Genomic DNA, 18,531 nt, shown 5'->3' with positions numbered 1-18,531 from the left:
CAGCTGTTTTACTTACGAGGTGTTCGTGCCATAAAATAACTCACAAATAAAACCACCTGAACCCAGAACCTTTTCAAGCAAATTACTAAAGGAAGTAATCCCAACAATGTCTATTTTACTTAAAATTTTTTACCAGACACTTATTACTTTCCTTCCTAAAATGACTTTCTGATTGCAGTTGTATTTCCACTTCTTTTTCTTTCCTACTCTCCAGGAAGGTGTTTTCTTTTCCCAATTATAGGACCCAAAGGGGCCTGAAATGTTTGCCTATCTGCCCCTCGGAGCAGATGCACTGTGCCCCTCCTGTGCTGACCTGGGCTGGAGGAGCCTCCCAGTCAGCTATGTTACTAGAAAACCCTCCCTGTGCAGAGCAGGTCCTCCTTCACTCCACCCTCGGGCCTGGGGACTCACAGCCCTGGTCTGCTGCCTGCTCCTCACTTCACCGCCAGCCTGGAAGCTAGTTCTCAAGGCCACACTCCTCCCACCAAGCCTCCCACTCCCACCCATTCAGTCAGACCCTGCAATGATCCAAGCCCCTGTCATGAACCACACCTGCAATGCTGACCGGGTGCTCGCTGCTGGGCCCAGGCTCTGCTCCCACTGATGCACAAGGACTCACTCAGCCATGGATCCAACTCATGTTTAATAGCACCGATTGTGTAGCAGGGACACGAGGTTGACTGATGGAGCCCTACCCTAGGGACTCACAGTCCATCCAGAGACACAAGTCATTACAGCGCTGGGCGTTGAGTGCTGAAGCAGCCAACTGCACGAGTGGGTGTGGAGGCAGGACTGCTGAAGAGCAGAGGGGAGGGCAGCACGGGCCAAAACAAGACTAGATGCTAACACAGCAGGCAAATGCCTGGAAGGGAGCTGAGACTGGCAAGGAGGCCCCCACCCCACCCTCCTGCATCAAAGCTGTCCCAGTGGGCCAGGGCTGCTGGTAAGCCCATACATAGGGAAGCACCCTTCTCTGCCAAGACACCCTCCCACTTACACTGAATAATGAAAGCAGCTGCTTCCTCCATGCAGCCTTCCTTAACTTCCAGTCCAGAGGATAGGGGACACAGGGAGCAGAGACTGGGGCAGGAGTCAAAGCAGACACCACAGGAGTTAGGTCCAAAAGGGCTGGCACAGCAGACCCAGTCCAGTCCCAGCCAGCACTGAAGGCGGTGGGTTTGGGGTGGAGTAGTTACAAGGACTGTACAAACTTGATAGGGACTGACCTACGCAACTCTTTCCAACTAGCGGGAACAGACCAGGTGAGAAGGCGCTCCCCAACAAGGTGTTGGGATGCAGCCAAGAGCCCAGTGGGAGGCAGCCTCTGGGCTACTGAGGGAGTTGGAGAATGAGGGGCACAGGGCAGAGGCCATTGTCCTGCTGTGCCCTGGGGTGGGGGTTTAAGGGGAGCTGTTTGTGCTCAGACATGGTAGTCGCCAAACAAGTGCATCTCCTGCCCAGCAAAGGGGCAAGTGGACAGGGCACTACCTGGTGTACCCCATCTACAGTTAGCTGGCAATACCCCACTGTCCTGACAGGGGGCCGTGGGGTTCCCTGGTCACGCAGGCCACTTCATGACAAGGGGGCACTGCCACACCTGCCCAGGCCGTGTTCGGAATCCAGTGCCGTGGGTTGGGGCATGGGACAGAATGGTGGTTCTCCTGGGGTCGCTGGGGTGTCCACTGCCCCCTGTGGGGTACCTATGGATGCCTCCTGGCCTGCCTCTGTCTCAGAAACCTCTTTAGTTTTCTGGGGTCCTGGACCCCCTGGGTTAGTGGGACCTAGTTTCTGGGCAGGGGGTTCAGCAGATTCTGCAACTGCAGGGACAGGTTTGGGGGCCGCCTCCCCTGGCTGGGAGGAAGACGGCCCCACGGGACCAGGACCGGTGCTGCCTGCAGAGCTGGACAAGGCAGGAGGCTCCGCAGGCCCAGGGCTGCTCTCTATGGCTAGCAACTGCTCAAATAGAGTATTTCTAGATGTGGAATTGGAATTAGAAACAGTGGGGGTGGCCAGAGCAGCGGGGACAGACCTGGGGGGAGTGCCCATGTTGAGGGCCAGGGCCTCTGAGAACCTAGCTAAGTACTGTCTCACCACAGGCAGCTGTGGGGCCACTGGTGGCTGGCTCGAGGCCAGAGGCAAAGAACAGGGTCCTGTAGCGTGGTACTCAGCAAAGTTGTTCGGGTTTTGAATAACTTCCTCAAGATCCTGGCAAAAAAGCTCATAGTCGTCGGGCAGGGGCAGGTCTCCATCGAGGTAGGGGGCTGCCCACGCCCGGGCTCGGCCCGTCAGGCGCCCGAGGATCTCGCAGACGCAGCTGAGGTTGTCCCGGTAGTGCTCAAAGCGGAAGGACATGTAATCGCCCAGCTGGGCCAGAAAGCGGTCCAACAGCCAAGGGGAGCCATCGAAGGTGCCTGGGTCCGAGCCGGGCACCCAGTGGAAGTCCACCCTGAGGGGCCGCGGGCCCATGCGCATTGCTGGGGGGCCCCTCTCTGCGGGCTTACCACCCACAGCACCACTCGCCGAGCTCTTCTGCTCCATGGTTGTGCGCACACACACAGGGTCCCCACAGCAGGGCCGCTCAATCCAGGGATCCACTAGGGGGGTGTACGCAACACCAGGAGTGGCCCCATCCACCTGCCAGGGGTGTGCATTGGCGTAGTTGGCTGCTGCCCGGATGGGATTGCGAGGGCCCTGGCGCCGGCCACGAGGCATGCTGGGAGCAGACGGGAGCTGCCACGCCAACTAGAGAAAGAAGGGGGAGAGGAGGGAGGGACGGCGCCCGGAGGGTAGGCAGAAGCGGCACGCAGACACAACGGGACAGACGGCTGCGGAGGGGTGCTCCAGGCAAGTGCTGAGTGGGGAGCTGACCACTGCGGCCTCAGAAGAGCTGAGAAGAGCTGATGGGACTGTCAGACGCAGGCCACCATCCAAGGCGATCTGTCCAAAAACAAGGTGGGAAGAGTGGGAACTAGGCCCAACCACCACCACTGGGCAGCCGACCCTGGGCCCCCACCAGGAGCTCTCCATGCAAGGGATCCCAGAGGCCGGCCTGGGAGGTCCCAGAAGGCAGGTACATGCCACCTGGGATGTTTCAAAGGCAAGATGTGATGGCGGTGATGTCAATCCCAGGAGAAAAAAAGGGGGCCAGATCAGATCCCCCTGGGCTTCCTTGGACAGCCTGGATGGCTGTCAAAGAATTTCAGGAGAAGAGTAACAACAACAACCTTCACTGACGGCTCTAGTCACGCCCAACACTGACCCCTGACAAGGCTGGTCCTCTCGCCACCCCCGAGGCACGGTGGTGAGTGAAGTCACTCGTCTGTAGCCACACACGCCAACAAGTAAGTGGCAGAGGCAGCTGACCCCACCACACGTCACCACGCCAGTTACCAGCTACGCTTCACAGTCCTGTGAACCGTCTCCCAGACGCCCAAGCACTGTACCGTCAGGTGCAGAGTTTGTCATAAAATCTTTTTACATCACAGCCCCAAAAGCATGGCAAGCACTACCTGAGTGCCTTCCAGCTTTCCCCCCACCCCCGTCCTGTGTCTCCCAGACTCATGTCGCTATTCACAATGCAGCCACCCCCACCCCAAACACATCCTCCCTGCATTCCCCTCCCTGTCAACAGCCCAGAATCCGACCCCCTCAGTTAAATTCCACTTGCTGTGTCTACTCTCCCCACCCCAAGGTGGTCCCTGCAAAGGGACTGGAGAGCAGTGGCCATCACCCCCCTGAGCAGCCCAAAGAGGCACAAAACAAAAAAGGAGGTGCAATTCCCGTCGGATGCAAGGAGCCCTCCCGCAGTCCAGCCTGAGGGTAGCCACCTCCCCAGTCTCCCTGCAACACGAGGTCCACTCCTGGCCTGCACAGAGCGCTCTCTGCTTCACCCCTCCTGGCGCGATTTCCCCAACAAGCCCTCCACACACACACACACACCCCGCCCCCCACTGCTCCACCGGCTCCCACCTAGGAGCGCCAGTCTGCACTCACCTTCGGGGCGGCTTCCCACGTGTTTACCTACCCCCATCTGCGGGAGCTCCTCCAGGGGGCACGGCCTGTTGGTCTTTCCGCCCAGAACCTCCCAGGGCGGCCTGCAGCATTCGGAGCCGCCAGGGCCCCCAGCACCTGCCTCCCCAACCCCCAACGCTGGTGGCGGGGCGGGGGGTGGGGGTCTTCCACGCGAAAGCCCGTCCCATCCTAACACTAAAAACACGCTAGGGCGGCAGAGACCCAAGACAGCAGGTAAATGCCGTCCAGTCCAGTTCCTCACCAAGCTCTGAAAAAACGATGACCACGAACCACTCCCGCTCCTGCCCCCTGTGAGGGTAGGCAGCCGCTACCGTGCGCGCCCGGGACCCCGTCCCGCCGGGCTCTCGCTAATTCGGGAAGCGAGGTTCCCAGCATGCCCGGCGCCGAGGGACCCGGCCCTTCCCCGGGACAGGACAGCGTGCGCCCGCGGAGCCGAGGCCGCGCCCGGTTCAGGCGCCGCCACACGAAGCCCACCTACCTGCGGCCACGCGGCGCCACGACGGTCCGGTTCCCTCGACAGCGAGTCCGAGCGCACCTACAAAACGGACGAGACCGGCCGTCGTGAGGCGAGGCCAGGGCCGGCGCGGACCGGGGTCGGGAAGAGACGGAAGGGGGCAGACCCCAACGCACTAACCCGCCGGCCGCAGCCTGCCCCCCCAGCCGCGAGGAGCGCGGGTCCTAGCACCGCCGTGTCGCGCGGCCACGCCCCCTGCGTGCGCGCGGCCAACCCCTACGTCCCCGCGCCGGCTCCCGGAACGCCCCTCGCTGGCCTCCCAGACGCGCCGCGCCTGCGCCCTGCGTCGTGAAGCCGCGGTCGCGCAGGCGCTTCCGAGCCCTGCCAGCGGGGCAGCAGGGCGCGAGGGTTGATGGGAGCGCGCCCAGCTGGACGCCGCGCTGAGTGCCACGAGAGCAGGCGGGGCCGCGTGCGCAGGCGCAGGAAGGGCCGAGGCCCGAGGGCGGGTGGGGCCGCGTGCGCAGGCGCCGGGGGCGCGCTGCGCTGAGGACTGGCTTAGTGCGGCGGGATTGTGGCTTCCACCTGGCTCTAGCTGGGACTCAGGGACAGACGCCGCGACCACTGCCCTGAGTTACTGCTGAGCGTCAGGAGGGATGCTGGGGGCCGAGGGCACCAGGGAGGGTTGGCACAGAGAGGCTGCAGCGCTTCCTGGACGGAGTGCCCGCAGAGTACCCGTAGCTGGAGACCCGGCCGGGGCCGGGCGCGTACGTGCGCCCAGGAGCGACGGGGCGGGGTTGGCCCCGAGGACCGTCCCCTGAGGGTTCGGTTCCCTCGCCGTGGGCTGGCTGGCTCGACTCATCCCTCAAGGCTGGACCCCGAGCGGCTGCCCAGCCAGCGCCCCGACACAGGGAGGGCCGGTGCGGGGGGCAGCTGGTGCCCTACGTGCGAGACCTCTAGCACCTCGTGCCCCGGGGCCCCCAGGTGGGGGCAGGTTACCAGTGCCAAGGCGGCCGAGGTCACTGAAAGTGATGTAACACCAGCTCCCTTTCTGCCCTGGTCTAGCGACTTCTTCCATGAAACCATCTCTGAAATGTTATCTGCATTTACAGCCAAACTCACTTGCTTTGATCCTTGAAACGGAATCAGATTACACTGTACCTTCTCAGGGTTTGTGGGGCTTTCAGCAGCCTCGCCAAAAATAATAGAGGTGGCACCCAGCCAGGAAACGCCTCCTGGAAGTGAGAATGAAACTTGTATTTTTCGGTTGTGTCTTTCCTAATTGACCTGATAATTTAAACTTCCTGCTTCAAAGGAGAGGGGGAGTTCCCGACAGAGTTCCCGACAGTTTGGCAGCTAAGGCCAACTCAGGGCAGTCAGTGGAGAGTGGGCAGCAGACTTGTGCAAAACACCCAACCACACCCACCCAACTGGGCCACACCATCAGAAAATACCTTTTTGGGTCCAAAACGTTTTTTTTGTTGTTCAGGCCATCTTCTATGTATATATATTTTTAATTGTAAAATATACATAAAATTTATTTTAACCATTTTTAAGTGTACATTCAGTGGCACTAAGTATATTCATATTATTATGCAACCTTCACCACCATCATCTCCAGAACTTTTTCATTACCCCAAACAGAAACTCTGTCCCCATTAAACACTCTTCACCACCCCTTTCCCAAGCTCCCAGTAACCTCTATTCTACTTTGGCTATATTAATTTGCCTATTCTAGGTACCTCGTATAGTTGGAATCACATATTATTTGCCATTTCACTTAGAAGAATGTTTTAAAGGTTAATCCATGGTGTGGCACCTATCAGAATTATCGTTCCTTTTTAAGACAATAATATTCCTTTGTACATATATACAACATTTTGTCTATCCATTCATCTGTTGGTGGACGCTTGGGTTCCTCCCATCTTTTGGCTGTTGTGACTGATGCTGCTGTGAATGTGGGTATACAAATATCTGTTTGAGTCCCTGCTTTCAATTGTTTTGGGTATATACCTAGGAGTGGAATTGCTGGGTCATATGGTAATGCTATGTTTAAATTTTTGAGGAACTGCCAAATTTTCTACAGTGGTTGCATGAGTTTTCATTCCCGCCAGCAATGCACAAGGGTTCCAATTTCTACAGGTGTTCTTTTTTCTTTTTTTTAAAAAAAAATAATGGCCATCTTAATGGGCGTGATGTGGTACCTTGTGGTTTTGATTTGCATTTCCCTAGTGACTAGTGACGTTGAGCATCTTTTCATGTGCTTATTGGACCTGGATGTGTGTTTGAACTGGGAGGCCCAGAGGCAGTCATCAGGTTCTGAAGTGTTCAGGGTTGGTGTCAGGTCTGTGGCTCCCCAGAGCCAGGGCAGCAAGGAAACAGGGATACGCAGCCCAAGAGGTGACGCCAGCTGCCTGCGGACTGCCAGCCTGTTAAGCCTGCCTGTGCTGCTTGCCCCTGGACCTTCCTCAGGGCCCGTCCCCAGAGCCAGCTGGTGGACAGCAGAACTCAGAACCATTCCTGCCATTTCTTTGTTCAAATTTGCTCTGGTCATTCCTACCTTAGTTCTTGTAGTGCAAGCAATCACTCCAGCTGTCACCTAAGTGTCTTCATTTCTCCCTCATTTTTGAATAATATTTCTGGGTTGTCTTTCTTTCTGAATGTAGATTTCATTCCATTTCTTCTCACCTTCATTTTTTCGATGTGCAGTCAGACACATGTAATGTGTCCTTATTCCTCTGACTGTTTTCACAGTTTCCTCTTTGTCTTTGATTTTCAAGAGTTTGACTATGATATGCCTGGCTGTTTGTTTGTTTTTATGTTTATACTGCTTGAGATTTGTTGGAATTCTTGGATCTATAAGTTGATCCAAAATTCATGAAATTTCAGGTCATCATTTCTTCAAAATTTTTTTATGCCCCATTCTCTCTCTTTTCTCCCTCCGAAGCACCATTATATTAAACTTTCTTTTTTTTTTTATTTTATTTATTTGGCTGTGCCGGGTCTTAGTTGTGGCGCACGGGATCTTTGTTGCTGCATGCAGGATGTTTGTTGCGGCGTGCAGAATCTTTTAGTTGCGGCATGCAGGCGCTTAGTTGCGGCATGTGGGATCTAGTTCCCTGACCAGGGATCGAATCCGGACCCCCTGCACTGGGAGCTCGGAGTCTTAACCACTGGACCACCAGGGAAGTCCCTAGACTTTCTACTGTGGTCTCTCAGATCCACAGTAGAATTACCTCTATTGTTACTCTCTATTCTTTTGATTGGAGAATTCTTATTTATTTGTCTTCAAGATCATTGACCCTTTCTTTTGCCATCTCCAAACTGCTCTTAAAATCCGTTAAAGTCCATCAAGTTACATTTTCATTACTGTTATACTTTTCAGTTTTAGAATTTCTATTTGGTTCTCTTTGACCATTTCCGTTTCTCTGCTGAAATTCTTTGTGGTCATTCATTATGGCCAAGTTTTCCCTTGAGGCCTTAAATATATTTATAAAAGCTATTTTAAAATTTAATTCCAGGGACTCCCCTGGTGGCACAGTGGTTAAGAATCCGCCTGCCAATGCAGCGGACACAGGTTCGAGCCCTGGTCTGGGAAGATCCCACATGCTGCGATGCAACTAAGCCCGTGCGCCGCAACTACTGAGCCTGCACTCTAGAGCCCGTGAGCCACAATCACTGAGCCCGCATGCCACAACTCTAGCCCGCGCGCCTAGAGCCCATGCTCCGCAACAAGAGAAGCCACCACAATGAGAAGCCCGCACACCACAACAAAGAGTAGCCCCTGCTCTCTGCAATTAGAGAAAACCCGCGCACAGCAACAAAGACCCAATGCAGCCATAAATAAATAAATAAATAAATTTATTTTTAAAAAATTTAATTCCAACATCTGGATCATCTTGGGGCTGGTTTCTAGGAACTGCTTTTTCCTCTTGGCTAGGAATCACATTTCCATGTTCCTCACCCATCTAGTCATTTTTAGTTGCATTCTGGACACTGATGGCATTTTGTAGAGCCTTTGGAGTCTGTTATCTTCTGAAGTGTGTTGGCCTTTGTTTCCGCAGGCCTTCCACTTTGAACTTTTGGAGGCATGGTTTTATTTTTGTGAGGGTGGATCTGTTGCAGTTTTGCCTTTAGTCCTACACAAACCCGTTAGTCTTGGAACCTAATTTTTTCTCCTAAGGTGTGGACTTGCTGTGGTTTCAGGGGAAGGCCCACAGTGTTTGCACAGCCCCTGTGACTTGGTGGGACTTGAGATCCAAACTCTCTGTCCCCCTGCAGTGGATGATCACTGAAATCTCTGCTCTCTCCTCCTTGAGTCTCGCTCCCACACGAGCAGTTCAGTCATCAACTAAGGATCTGACGGGAGTTTACATGCAGGTTTTCAAGGATTTTCTCCCTCATTTCCAGATGCTCTGGCTGACCCCAGCTGTTCTCTGGCACCTCAAGCCAGCAGGACTACAGCTTCCTGTTCCCATTCTGGTCACTGGTGCCCTGCCCTAGGGAGGGACCTCAGGGGAAATGCATATACACGCGAATCTCACTCAGTGCGTTTCTTTTTCCAGTGGCTGGATTCCCTCTAGTTTCTGATTGCTTTTGGTTGATCTTCAGTGCCTTCAGACAGTATCTTTTCTGTTTTGTGTGGAGTTGATCACTTTTATTTGCGAAAAGTTAGCTTTATACAAGCTGCTCAGACACCACCCAGACCAGCCCCTCTGCCCCCTGTACATCTGTCTCACAAGCACCAATCCAGCTATGCTGCCTGTACGTTAAGACACACAGCGCCTAGTGGAACACTTGGAGCAGACCTGGCCTCCTGCTCCCCTGTGTGGCCCTGGCACACGAGAGCTGGAGGAGGAAAGCTGCAGGAAGTCGGGTCGGCTCTGAGCTGCACCCCTTTCCACGGACACATGGTGTGTGGAGCTCAGACCTTGCAAAGCAGGCTCCTCGGACCTGTCAGGATGGAAAACACAACGTAAAGGCTTCACGCCCAGGTTCATCAACAGCTGTGCCTCGAGCACCTACTACACACCAGGCACCATGCTGGGGACAGAGACATGAGGAAGGGAGGCTCCTTTAGGGCAAGAGAGAAACACCATTCCAGGAAGGCTTCCTGGAGGGACAGCCTTGCACTGAATCATAACCAAGGAGGGGGGCTGGCCAGGCAGAAGGTGGAGGCACAGCCTGGAAAAGGCTTAAGGGCCAGGCGTGTGCCGTGGGGGAAGTGATCCCACTCTCTGCCTCCCCGTGGCAGGACCTGGTCCTCGCAGCCCTGTAGGGCAGGTGGGGAGGGCCTCCCGGTGCAGCTCCTCGCCCGGTGTGCCCAGGCATGCACCTCTGGGAGGAGGCAGGCGCCGGGCGGGCCTCTGACCTGCAGAGAACGGCTGATGTGAACAACACTCCACTTGTACAATGTCTCCCCTTTGAAAACCAGATACTCCCTGAGCTATGGAAACCCAACCGCTTGCTGAGCGTCAGGACGTTATTATTATAATCACCCGGCCCAGTTCCAGCCACCGGGGCAGGACAATGCGCCTTTGAGGCCGCAGAGGGCTCGCCTCCCATCCACCCTCTCCCACAGGCAGGGGCCTGGCCGCACCTTCATGCCCCACGGGGCACCTGGGGGTCTGGGCATCAGTCTTCTCACTTGTCAGGTGGGGGCCCAAAGAAGACACGTCCAGATGTTGCTTCAATTGCCTCCTGTTCTGTCCCATGTCTTGACCCTGGTAGCTCAGGAGCCACTTACATCTGCTTTGGGGGAACTTATGGGTATGAAAATTCTTCAAAAATACTAAGACCATCAGGGGCCGTTAGCCATTCTTGCCATCATGGGCTGCATGCCTCGATAACATAATTATGAAAAGGGGGCCCGTGGGGGGCCGTGCCCAGTGCCTGGAGCCCTGGCTGGGTCAGTGGCTGGCGGCCAGGCAGGGAGCTGGGCCCTGCAGGCTCCTGACCCCCAGCTGCTACGTAACAAGGCCACAGTGCCGGTTGCTCATGGTTCCACTTTATTCCCAAGCTTTTGGTGTTACTTGATCATCAGTTTTATGCCATAAAGATCCCAAATTTATTAGGAAAAAAAAAACCCAACAAACTTAATTTCATGGAACTGCAGGCTCGATCACTGTCCCATGAAACCCTAGAGGCCAGAGTCTCAAGGCTTGAGCCAGGCCTGCCTCTCCTGTTTGCTTCTGCTGTCGCCGCTGGGCAGCCCTGGGGCTAGGCTGGAGCAGGACCAGCCAGGCAGTGAGGGCTCAGTGGTTCCTGAGCTCACCCGCGTTCATCAGGATTGGGTGTTCATCCTGCGGGTGTCCTGTCCCCAGTGGGGATCAGCTCCAAACAACAGGCACGCAGAGGGAGGTGGTCCTCCTGCTGCCCACTTGGACGGTGCTGGTATGGCTGCTGGGACCCGGGCTTGGGTTTCGGGATTAGGGACACCCGAGCACCATAAACCACGTTGGGCTGGGATTAGGCGGGCTCAGCTCTAAGATGCTCTGCTGGCCCTGGGAAGGCACAGGTGCTTGGCTGGGGCCCAGGATGTGCAGGGTTCCCAGAGCCCTCGGGGCAGGCCCAGAAACCCGAGAGCTCTCCAGGAGCTGGGCCGCAGGGAGGGCCAGCCAATGGGGAGGAGTGGGCCTGGGGAGAGCAAACGGGGAGAGCAAGGGTCTGCGTCAGGGCAGACTAGGCTGTGCTTCCCCCCACAGACGTCAGACCCAGGTCTGAAGGCCACAGCCCACCTGTCCTGAGGCCGCGCTCCAGCAGACCAAGAAGCAGCATCTGTAAAACAGTCTCCTCCCTCCCAGTGTTGCCCAAAAGATCCGGTGTGTCAGCAGGAGCGGGTCTCCTGCCAGAACCTGGCTACTCGGGGCAGACAACCCAGCTACTGTCCCCAGGCACCATGGCACCAGTCCAAGGCAGGTGCCATCTGTGGCCATCGGGATCAGGCATCGCTTCCACCAAAGACTCTTCCCGACGGGACTGGCCAGCAGAGGGATGTGCTGTGGGACCTTGGCACTACAGCAGAGACAGGGCAGGGGACACTCGTGGGGCTGTTTGTGATGTGGCCACCTCGGGCCCAGGCACCCTGCTGGGCTTGTTCGCCCCGGGAGGGGGGGCATCTCCCGACCTGTTTCTGGCAGTGACCGGCCCACAACGTCCCCCCACATGCACCCGGACTAGGACCCAAGGGTGGGCCGAGCAGGACCGGTGGGCGCTGACCAGAAAGGAGGTGGGCAGTGGAGGTCAGGGCAGGCTTGGTCAAGCTGGGCAGGAAGAGGCCATGGCTCAGGTGAGGGCACCCAGGGGTCCTGGGCTCCCAGAGGGGCTCAGGGATGAGTGGGGGCAGCCTGGGGCTCTTGGTGGCCTGGCCCAGACCCGGCCAGCACGGAGGAGCCTCTCGTGGCAGACTCGTAAGAACCAGATGCTTCCGTGAGTGATGTGAGTGCAGGGCACTGAGGCCTCACGGTGGGGGGGGTGCCCTGACTGGGGTGGGCCGGGCGCCCAGAGCCTGAACAGTGTCCGCAGGGCTCAGTCATGCAGCCTGGTGGCCCTGGGCCTCTGGACAAGCGCACTGCCCAGCCTACTCACGGTGTCCCTCTTGCAGGACCCTGGGCCACCTGCACCGCAGCAGCTCCTGGAAGCTCAGCGTCAGGCAGTGAGCGGTGGCTGAGGGTCTTGGGCTCAGCACTGGGGCCTGCTTCAGGCCAGGACACCAGCCACGTCTCTGAGCTGCTGCCTGGCTTGTGGCCACAGGACAGATGCCCCGACCTATGGGCACCACCTGACAACGGCTGTTTCTCACAGGGCAACTCCGCCTGGAGGGCCCCTGGCTGGGCCTGGCGGTCACCTACTCAGCCAGGCCTGCCGCCGCGTGAAACTATGGCTGAGGCATGTGTGGGGTGGGTGTTCCCTGCTACCCACCCAGCAACACTGGGGGTCCCCACATGGCTGTGGGATGCTGGGGGGCACCCACGGCCTGCGGAGGGTGTGCAGCCCTCAGCCCAGCCCTTGAGGACTGGTCACCCTCCCCTGTGTATCCGCCTCCCCGGGGGCCTGGGACCTCGGGGACAGCACCTCAGGGGGCTGGGGGAGGACTGGGGTGGCAGCAGAGGGCTTCCCAATGGAGGGAGAGGCAGGGGAGGGGTGGGCTGGCCTCAGCAGCAGCTCCCCCACGGCACTGCACAACCCGCAGCCACAAGCAGATGAGTGCAGGACATCGCCGGGTCACTGTAGGTTACACAGAACAATCCGAGGAATTAAAGTCATATTTTCATTGCACCATAAAAACATGCCAAGGAGCAGGAGGCGGCCCTGGGCCCAGGTGGAGAGCACCTGGCCTGTGGGGTTCTGGCCCCTCCCTACGCTCCCTGGGAGGAGGGATTGGAGCCGGGCTTTGCCCAGGGAGGGGCCTCAGGCCACGCAGTGAGCGACCCTGGAGCCAGGCAGGCCAGAGGGACACACAAGCAGGACAGAATGCCCTGTGCCCAGCTCCGGCCTGAGACCCAAGAGTACAGTGGGCGCCTCCCCAAGTGCAGGGCGGGGGGCTGGGGGTCAGCGAGGGAAGCCTGGGTCTGCACACAACATCCCACTGGAGCCCCCAGGGCAGGGGGCACGGGGGACATGGCCGGGCCCTTTGTGGCTCCTGATGCTTGCGAACGGGGCCAGGCCCCTACCTGCGACGGGGAGGGGGTGAGCCCCGCGTGGGGGAGGGGCCTCCACACTGGCGGCGCCCCAGGGCTGTCCCGAGCACCGTGGGGGCTTTGTTCTCCCTTCGGTGGCCACACAGGCTGCGTGAACTGGCCAGAGAGAGGATGTCGCAGGTACAGCTGGATCGAGGCTGCCCTGGGAAAGGGGCTGCAGGGGTACCAAGGTGGGGTGGCCGCCTGGCAGGTGCGTGGGGCTCCCAGCCCGACTGCATCACCCGGCATCACAAGAAGCTGCGAGGCCGCCTCAGGTCCCTCTTTGGCCCCAAGTGGCCATCCCAGTGCCCAGGCCCCGCCCCCATCCCGGTCGGCTGACCCCGCAAAGCCCGCCCCCTGCCTCCAAGGCCGGGAGGCCACGCCCAGCGCAGAGGGAACCTCCTCGCGGGGCCACTAGCCGGGCGTTAAACGGGACACGGCTGATCGCGCTGCATTTGTCAAGAGGCCTGGCCCCTCCCGGCACTTGGCGTCTCAATGGGGCGTCTGAGGGCCGCTGCACACGCTTCACGCGAGCGGCGTCTGAGTTCCCAAAGGCCCATTAAGGCGCAAAGACATTCCTTTGTTCGCTGACAAGCAGGGTCCCACCCAGGGCTCCCGGGCGGCAGACTAAGTGATGTTTTCTTAGGGAAGACACGAGATTAACCGCCGCTAAAGCCCCAGTACAATGCCGGGCCCTGCCCGTCGCTGTCAGCGCCATCTCTCCGCGGTGACTGACAGGTGCCGGGGGCCTCCCTCCCCGTCAGCCTCCATGTGCGGGATTAGCCTGAGCCCAGCCGACAAGCTGGATGGGGCCCTGGGAAAGCGGAACATTCGGGGGACAGGGCCTCAGCACCATCCCACTCCTGTCACCGGCCATGGCGCTGGCAGGTGGCTCTGGAACACAGCTTGCGTTCCCAGGAGGCTCTGCTCCAGGAGGAAAGGCGGGGTCCTCCAGGGCGGGGTGCTGGGGGCCCCCCCGCACGCTGACCCCGGCACAGCATGACTCGGAAGGGATTCCCCATGGCAAGGGGGTGACAGACGGGCGGCCACCCCGGGCGCGTCGGGGACATCATGGGCAGGGCATGCTTCCGGAAAACACCCTCTTTATTTGTGCCCTGGAAACGCCAGTGGACTCAGACGTGGGCAGCCCGCGGGGGGTTTCTGCGCAAGTCGTCATCATCTGGCATGGGCGGGGGTGCGAGATGCAAGCCTGGGCCATCCCTGCAGGGTGCTCGGTGGTTGGTCCAGATGCACTGGGCAGGGGCGCGGCTCGCCCGGGCTCGGCCTTCAGCATCCTGCCTGCCGAGGATGGGGGTCAGCATGGGGTGGCCCCGCATCCCCACAGCCGCCCGCACACAGGGACTCTCGGGGGACAGAGGAGAAACCAGCCGAGGGGTGGCCCTGCCCCACCAGGTCGTGCATAACTGTTAGAAACACCCTGAAATGATAAAGCTCATCAGAGGCAGCCCTGTCCAGGAGCTGTGGAGGAGCCAGTGCCCTGGGTGCCCCAGGAGAGGCTCTGGGCCTGGCCCACTGCCCACTGATCCTCTGCCGTGGCTTGGCCCTTCACGCCCACCTGTGGGCATCCCGTGGGCGCTCACTGCTCTGTCCATAGTCCCCCGGGGCCCTCGGGACCCCCAACCCAGGAAAGGCTGATGGCCAGGGGATGCCCCTCTCAGGCTGACAGGTGGAAAGTCCCCAACCACAGGCATCCCCTTGGCTGGGGTCAGGCAGGGACTTGCTTATTTCCTCCTAGATGAGGCTCAGGACAAACATCACACCCCGGGGCTTCTGGCAGCCCACTCAGCCCGGCTTTGCAAAGTCTAACAGAACCAGACTGAGGGCGGTTCTGAGCACGAGGCTGTGTCTCCACCTTCTGGACAAGAGAGAAAGGAGCTGGGTTGTTCTGAGCAGGGCAGGTGGTAGGGAGGCCCACTGAGCATTCCACACCCCGAGTCCCCACCCCCCCCACCCCCAGGACAGGCGCTACGGGGCGACCTCGGCCTCCAGACACCGCCTGCACATGAGGAGCAGCAGCAACCCGGCCGGGGTCTGGAGTGCCCTGTGGCAGGTGGGGCCCTCTCGGCAGGTGCAGCTTCTCCTGCACCTGGAGAGCAGTTCACAGTGGCACCCTACTCCCCTTAAACATAGGACCTACCCCGCATGCATACCTGGTTCTGAGCCTCTGCTGAGCCTGGCCGTGGGGGCAGAAGTCATGCTGAGCACCCTGGGTCTAGGGATGGCCGCTTAGCCTCAGCAGCCGGTCACGGTGGGGTCCAGGCCCGAGCGCTTGGAGATGCGCAGCTTGGCCACCTCCTCGGCACAGGTTGGGTGGATGCCCACCGTCCGCATCACCTGCTCGTAGGAGGCCCCACACCTGCACGCCGGGGACAGGGGATTCGGGGGATGAGTCAGTGCAGGGAGGCGTGTTCGAGTCCCCCCCGCCCCCATCCTCAGGTGGCAGCACACGGGGGAGAGCTGGGAAGTCACGGTCTCCTCACCGTCCCCCAGCCCTGGCCCCCATCCTCTCTTCTCCAGCTGGCAGCCAGGAACACCTGCCAACACCTATGCTGGCCCCGCCCCACCTCCCTTGGAGCAAACACCCCGAGCCTGCAACAGCCAGGCAGCCCCACCTCCGGCCCACCTCCCACCTGCCTGGCCTGGCCTCTTGCTGCCTCCAGCCCACCAGGCACAGGCCCACTCGCCCTCCTCTCTGAGTTCAGCCCCCTCCCTCTGCTTCACCCCAGCCCTCCTGCCTCTGACAGCCCCTCACCAGCTGCCTGGCCTCTTCACACCCAGAAACCCACCCCCACTAGAGCTTCCACAGCACAGGCCCTGGGGCCCCGCCATGCACAGCCTGCAGCTGGGACCGGCCCCACAGGACACGTGCCCCCCCGGGCGGCCCTCCCAGCACACTTGATGCCGAGGCCCTACTCCTGACTGCCTGGGCACTCAGCCCCCAACCCTCATTCTGAGCAGAGAAGACCCACCGTGCCCCTCAGGGCTGGCTGGGGACACGAGTCTGTTCCCCCCCGGTGGCCCGGCCAGAGATGGACATGGCCACCTCTCAGGTGACCGACCGGACCCGTCCCGTTGGGCAGACCCTCTCTGAAAACATGACCACGAGTGACCCTGATGTGGCAGACTTCCGACAGCGGTGCCGCTGACTTTTGGGGGACCCCAGCCTGAGTATCACGTAACGGCCGACATTCCTGTGGACTTACTTGATCCCCAGAGCAAATCCTTGAGTAACTTCGCCAGCATTGGGACCAAGGAAGTGCAGGCCCAGCACCAGCTGTGGGGGCTCCCGCAGACACACCATCTGAAAGGCACACGGTCAGCAGGGGTGTGCGCGGCCGTGGGGGCTCTCTCTCATCCCGGCCAGGCCCACGGGGATGCTCACCTTTATGTAACACTGGGACGCGTCCCGTTCAGGCATCACGAACTCCAGTGGTTTATAATACGCGTGATAAACCTGGGTGACAAGACACCGATTCCTGGGTCAGCGGCTGCAGCAAAATAAGCCCCGGAGGTATTTTACAGCTCGACAGGCTGTGGGCACAGTGGGGGGGGGGGCGGGCGCGGAACTGCCCACTCAGCCCGCAGGTTGTGGTCTGGGGCAAGGACAAGGCTCGGCTGGCCTCAGAGGCACCCCTCTCCTCCCGGCACGGCAGCCTGCGGACAGACCCTCTCCCACCAGGCCCAAGACCCCCAAGAACTACAGCAGTGGAACGGGTGAAGACTGGCCACCCTCTGACTTGCCCCAGAGCCCGAGGCTCAGTGCAGGCACGGGCACCGCCCAGGAGCACAGCCCAGGTGGACACTGCAGAGAATGGACGGGGCGACCGCGGGCAGTGAAAGGGGGGCCCGGCCGCCCGTCTGGCCTCCCTCGGGCACCTCGGTGCTCGCCGGGCCCTCACTCGAGCCAGGAGGCGGGGCGGGTGCGGCCCCCACCGGAGCTGCTGGACAAAGGCTTTCAGCGCCTGAGAAGGGCCGATAGCGCGTTCGGGGCTGCGGCCGAGTAAAATATGAGCAGAGCCCTCACATGTGCTGCACAGCCATTATTAATTAATGCAGCTTCAGAGAATATTGTTCTAACGAAGACAGAATTGAAAAGAAAACAAACAAAGGGCATTTGGCCATTCAACATTGTGAAACATAAAACAACATCACGGAATGCCATGGACACATGTCCCAGGGCACTTGTGATGAATTGAACAAAAATAGCAAATAAAGTGCCGTTGATGGAGGGGACCGGGGCGCAGGGATGCAGGGCAGGCACTGGAGCCTGGGCGCTCATTCCCAAAGGGCCCCCGGCTGCTCTGGTGGCCACGGGGGTCCGGTTTCTCCCAGCCCGCCTGCAAGCTGCCACAGCACCCACAGCCCACCAGGCTACCTGGGACACACACTGTGGCCAAAGCAGACCCCAGAGAAACCCCCGTCTGATGACAAACCCCTCCCTCCAGGGTGGATGCCTGGGTCTGGGCTGTCAGAGGCCCACAAGGACCAGACTTGTGGAGGAGGCACATGGCCAGGAGGGGGCAGAAGGGCAGGGGTGGAGGCGAGCAGAGGTCGGAGGGCAGGAGGAGTCTTTCAGGTCAAGGCAGACATGCACCCCACCCCGCTGAGGTGGACCACAGCCCAAAGGCCCCCTCATTCCCGGGGCTGCCCGCCAGCACCGCCAGCCCACCACAGCCATCGTTCTGGGCCCCACGCCCCGCCCTGCCAAGCTGCAGGCCCCGGGAAGCAGGACGCCAACACTCCCGCTTGCCGCGGGCCTCTGTGGGGGGTGGCCATGATGGGGTGTAGGGCCACACAGGCCTGTGTCCTGGCATCCCCCTCCCCGGGGCCCTGACTCACCTCCACACGCTCCTCTCCATGGCGAGCCACAGCCTCCTCCTCTGACAGCCCCACACAGCCATACTCCAGCGGTGTGAAGACCGTCGTGGGGACCTGGAGGGTGGGCCGGGATCAGGCACCAGAGTGAAGACCCCACTGGGGTACACCGAGAGCAGTAGTTGCAGGCCAGTCCCTGGACGGGCGACCCCCTCGCTTGTTCCCGGGCTGCACCTCACACACAGGCACACACGCACATGCTCGCACGCACAGACACACGTGCACCCCCAGAACAAGCTGCAGCTCCCGCAGGCTGGAAGTGGCATCTGAAGAGGAGGGGCACTCACGTTGTCATAGTCCATCAGGTCTGAGGACCGACTGCAGAGCCGCTGGGCTAAGAGCCTCCCGGCCATGATAGCCGTGGGCGTCAGCTCTGGCCGCCCCTGGAAGGTGGGAGCATGGGGTTACTTCAGCTTGACCCTCGGTGGGGGTACCGCCTTCCCAGTGGGGCGTCTCCCCCAGACGCATTTTGCC

The 18,531-nt window shown here is 59.7% G+C and overlaps 3 protein-coding genes across 9 annotated transcripts in view; all 3 read right to left on the bottom strand.

Annotated features, from left to right (window-relative positions):
* The window catches only part of GNB1L (G protein subunit beta 1 like), a 55,115-nt gene extending 50,370 nt beyond the window's left edge, over nucleotides 1-4,745 (bottom strand). The window contains exons 1-2 of one of the 3 annotated variants that reach the window (XM_082355179.1): nucleotides 4,667-4,745; nucleotides 4,511-4,567 (exon numbers count right to left, since the gene is read on the bottom strand). The gene's annotated coding sequence lies outside the window, so the exon portion shown is untranslated. Of the gene's footprint in view, nucleotides 1-4,510; nucleotides 4,643-4,666 lie in introns of those variants that run through there. The other 2 variants (XM_082355178.1, XM_082355180.1) reach the window with 2 other exon arrangements.
* Nucleotides 625-4,741, bottom strand: RTL10 (retrotransposon Gag like 10). Of its 2 annotated transcripts, XM_082355176.1 has the most exons (3): nucleotides 4,667-4,741; nucleotides 4,511-4,567; nucleotides 625-2,937 (listed from the first exon to the last, which is right to left on the bottom strand). In XM_082355176.1, the coding sequence occupies exon 3, from the start codon at nucleotides 2,710-2,712 to the stop codon at nucleotides 1,573-1,575; it is 1,140 nt and encodes a 379-aa protein (XP_082211302.1). In that variant the 5' UTR covers nucleotides 2,713-2,937; nucleotides 4,511-4,567; nucleotides 4,667-4,741; the 3' UTR covers nucleotides 625-1,572. The 2 variants fall into 2 exon arrangements, with proteins under 2 accessions (XP_082211302.1, XP_082211303.1); XM_082355177.1 differs by lacking the exons at nucleotides 4,511-4,567; nucleotides 4,667-4,741 and adding an exon at nucleotides 4,274-4,481.
* A 9,502-nt stretch (nucleotides 4,746-14,247) lies between the features above and the next one.
* Nucleotides 14,248-18,531, bottom strand: part of TXNRD2 (thioredoxin reductase 2) — a 34,519-nt gene continuing 30,235 nt past the window's right edge. The window contains exons 13-18 of one of the 4 annotated variants that reach the window (XM_082354940.1): nucleotides 18,345-18,440; nucleotides 18,022-18,114; nucleotides 16,565-16,636; nucleotides 16,386-16,483; nucleotides 15,333-15,538; nucleotides 14,248-14,456 (exon numbers count right to left, since the gene is read on the bottom strand). In XM_082354940.1, coding sequence (XP_082211066.1) covers nucleotides 15,415-15,538; nucleotides 16,386-16,483; nucleotides 16,565-16,636; nucleotides 18,022-18,114; nucleotides 18,345-18,440 — 483 coding nt within the window. In that variant the 3' untranslated portion in view covers nucleotides 14,248-14,456; nucleotides 15,333-15,414. The other 3 variants (XM_082354939.1, XM_082354941.1, XM_082354942.1) reach the window with 3 other exon arrangements.

Source organism: Balaenoptera borealis (genome assembly GCF_965194805.1).
Source record: "Balaenoptera borealis genome assembly, chromosome: 14".
Lineage (NCBI taxonomy): Eukaryota > Metazoa > Chordata > Mammalia > Artiodactyla > Balaenopteridae > Balaenoptera > Balaenoptera borealis.
The sequence above is the reverse complement of the archived record's forward strand: the minus strand, read 5'-3'. Positions and strand labels throughout refer to the sequence as shown.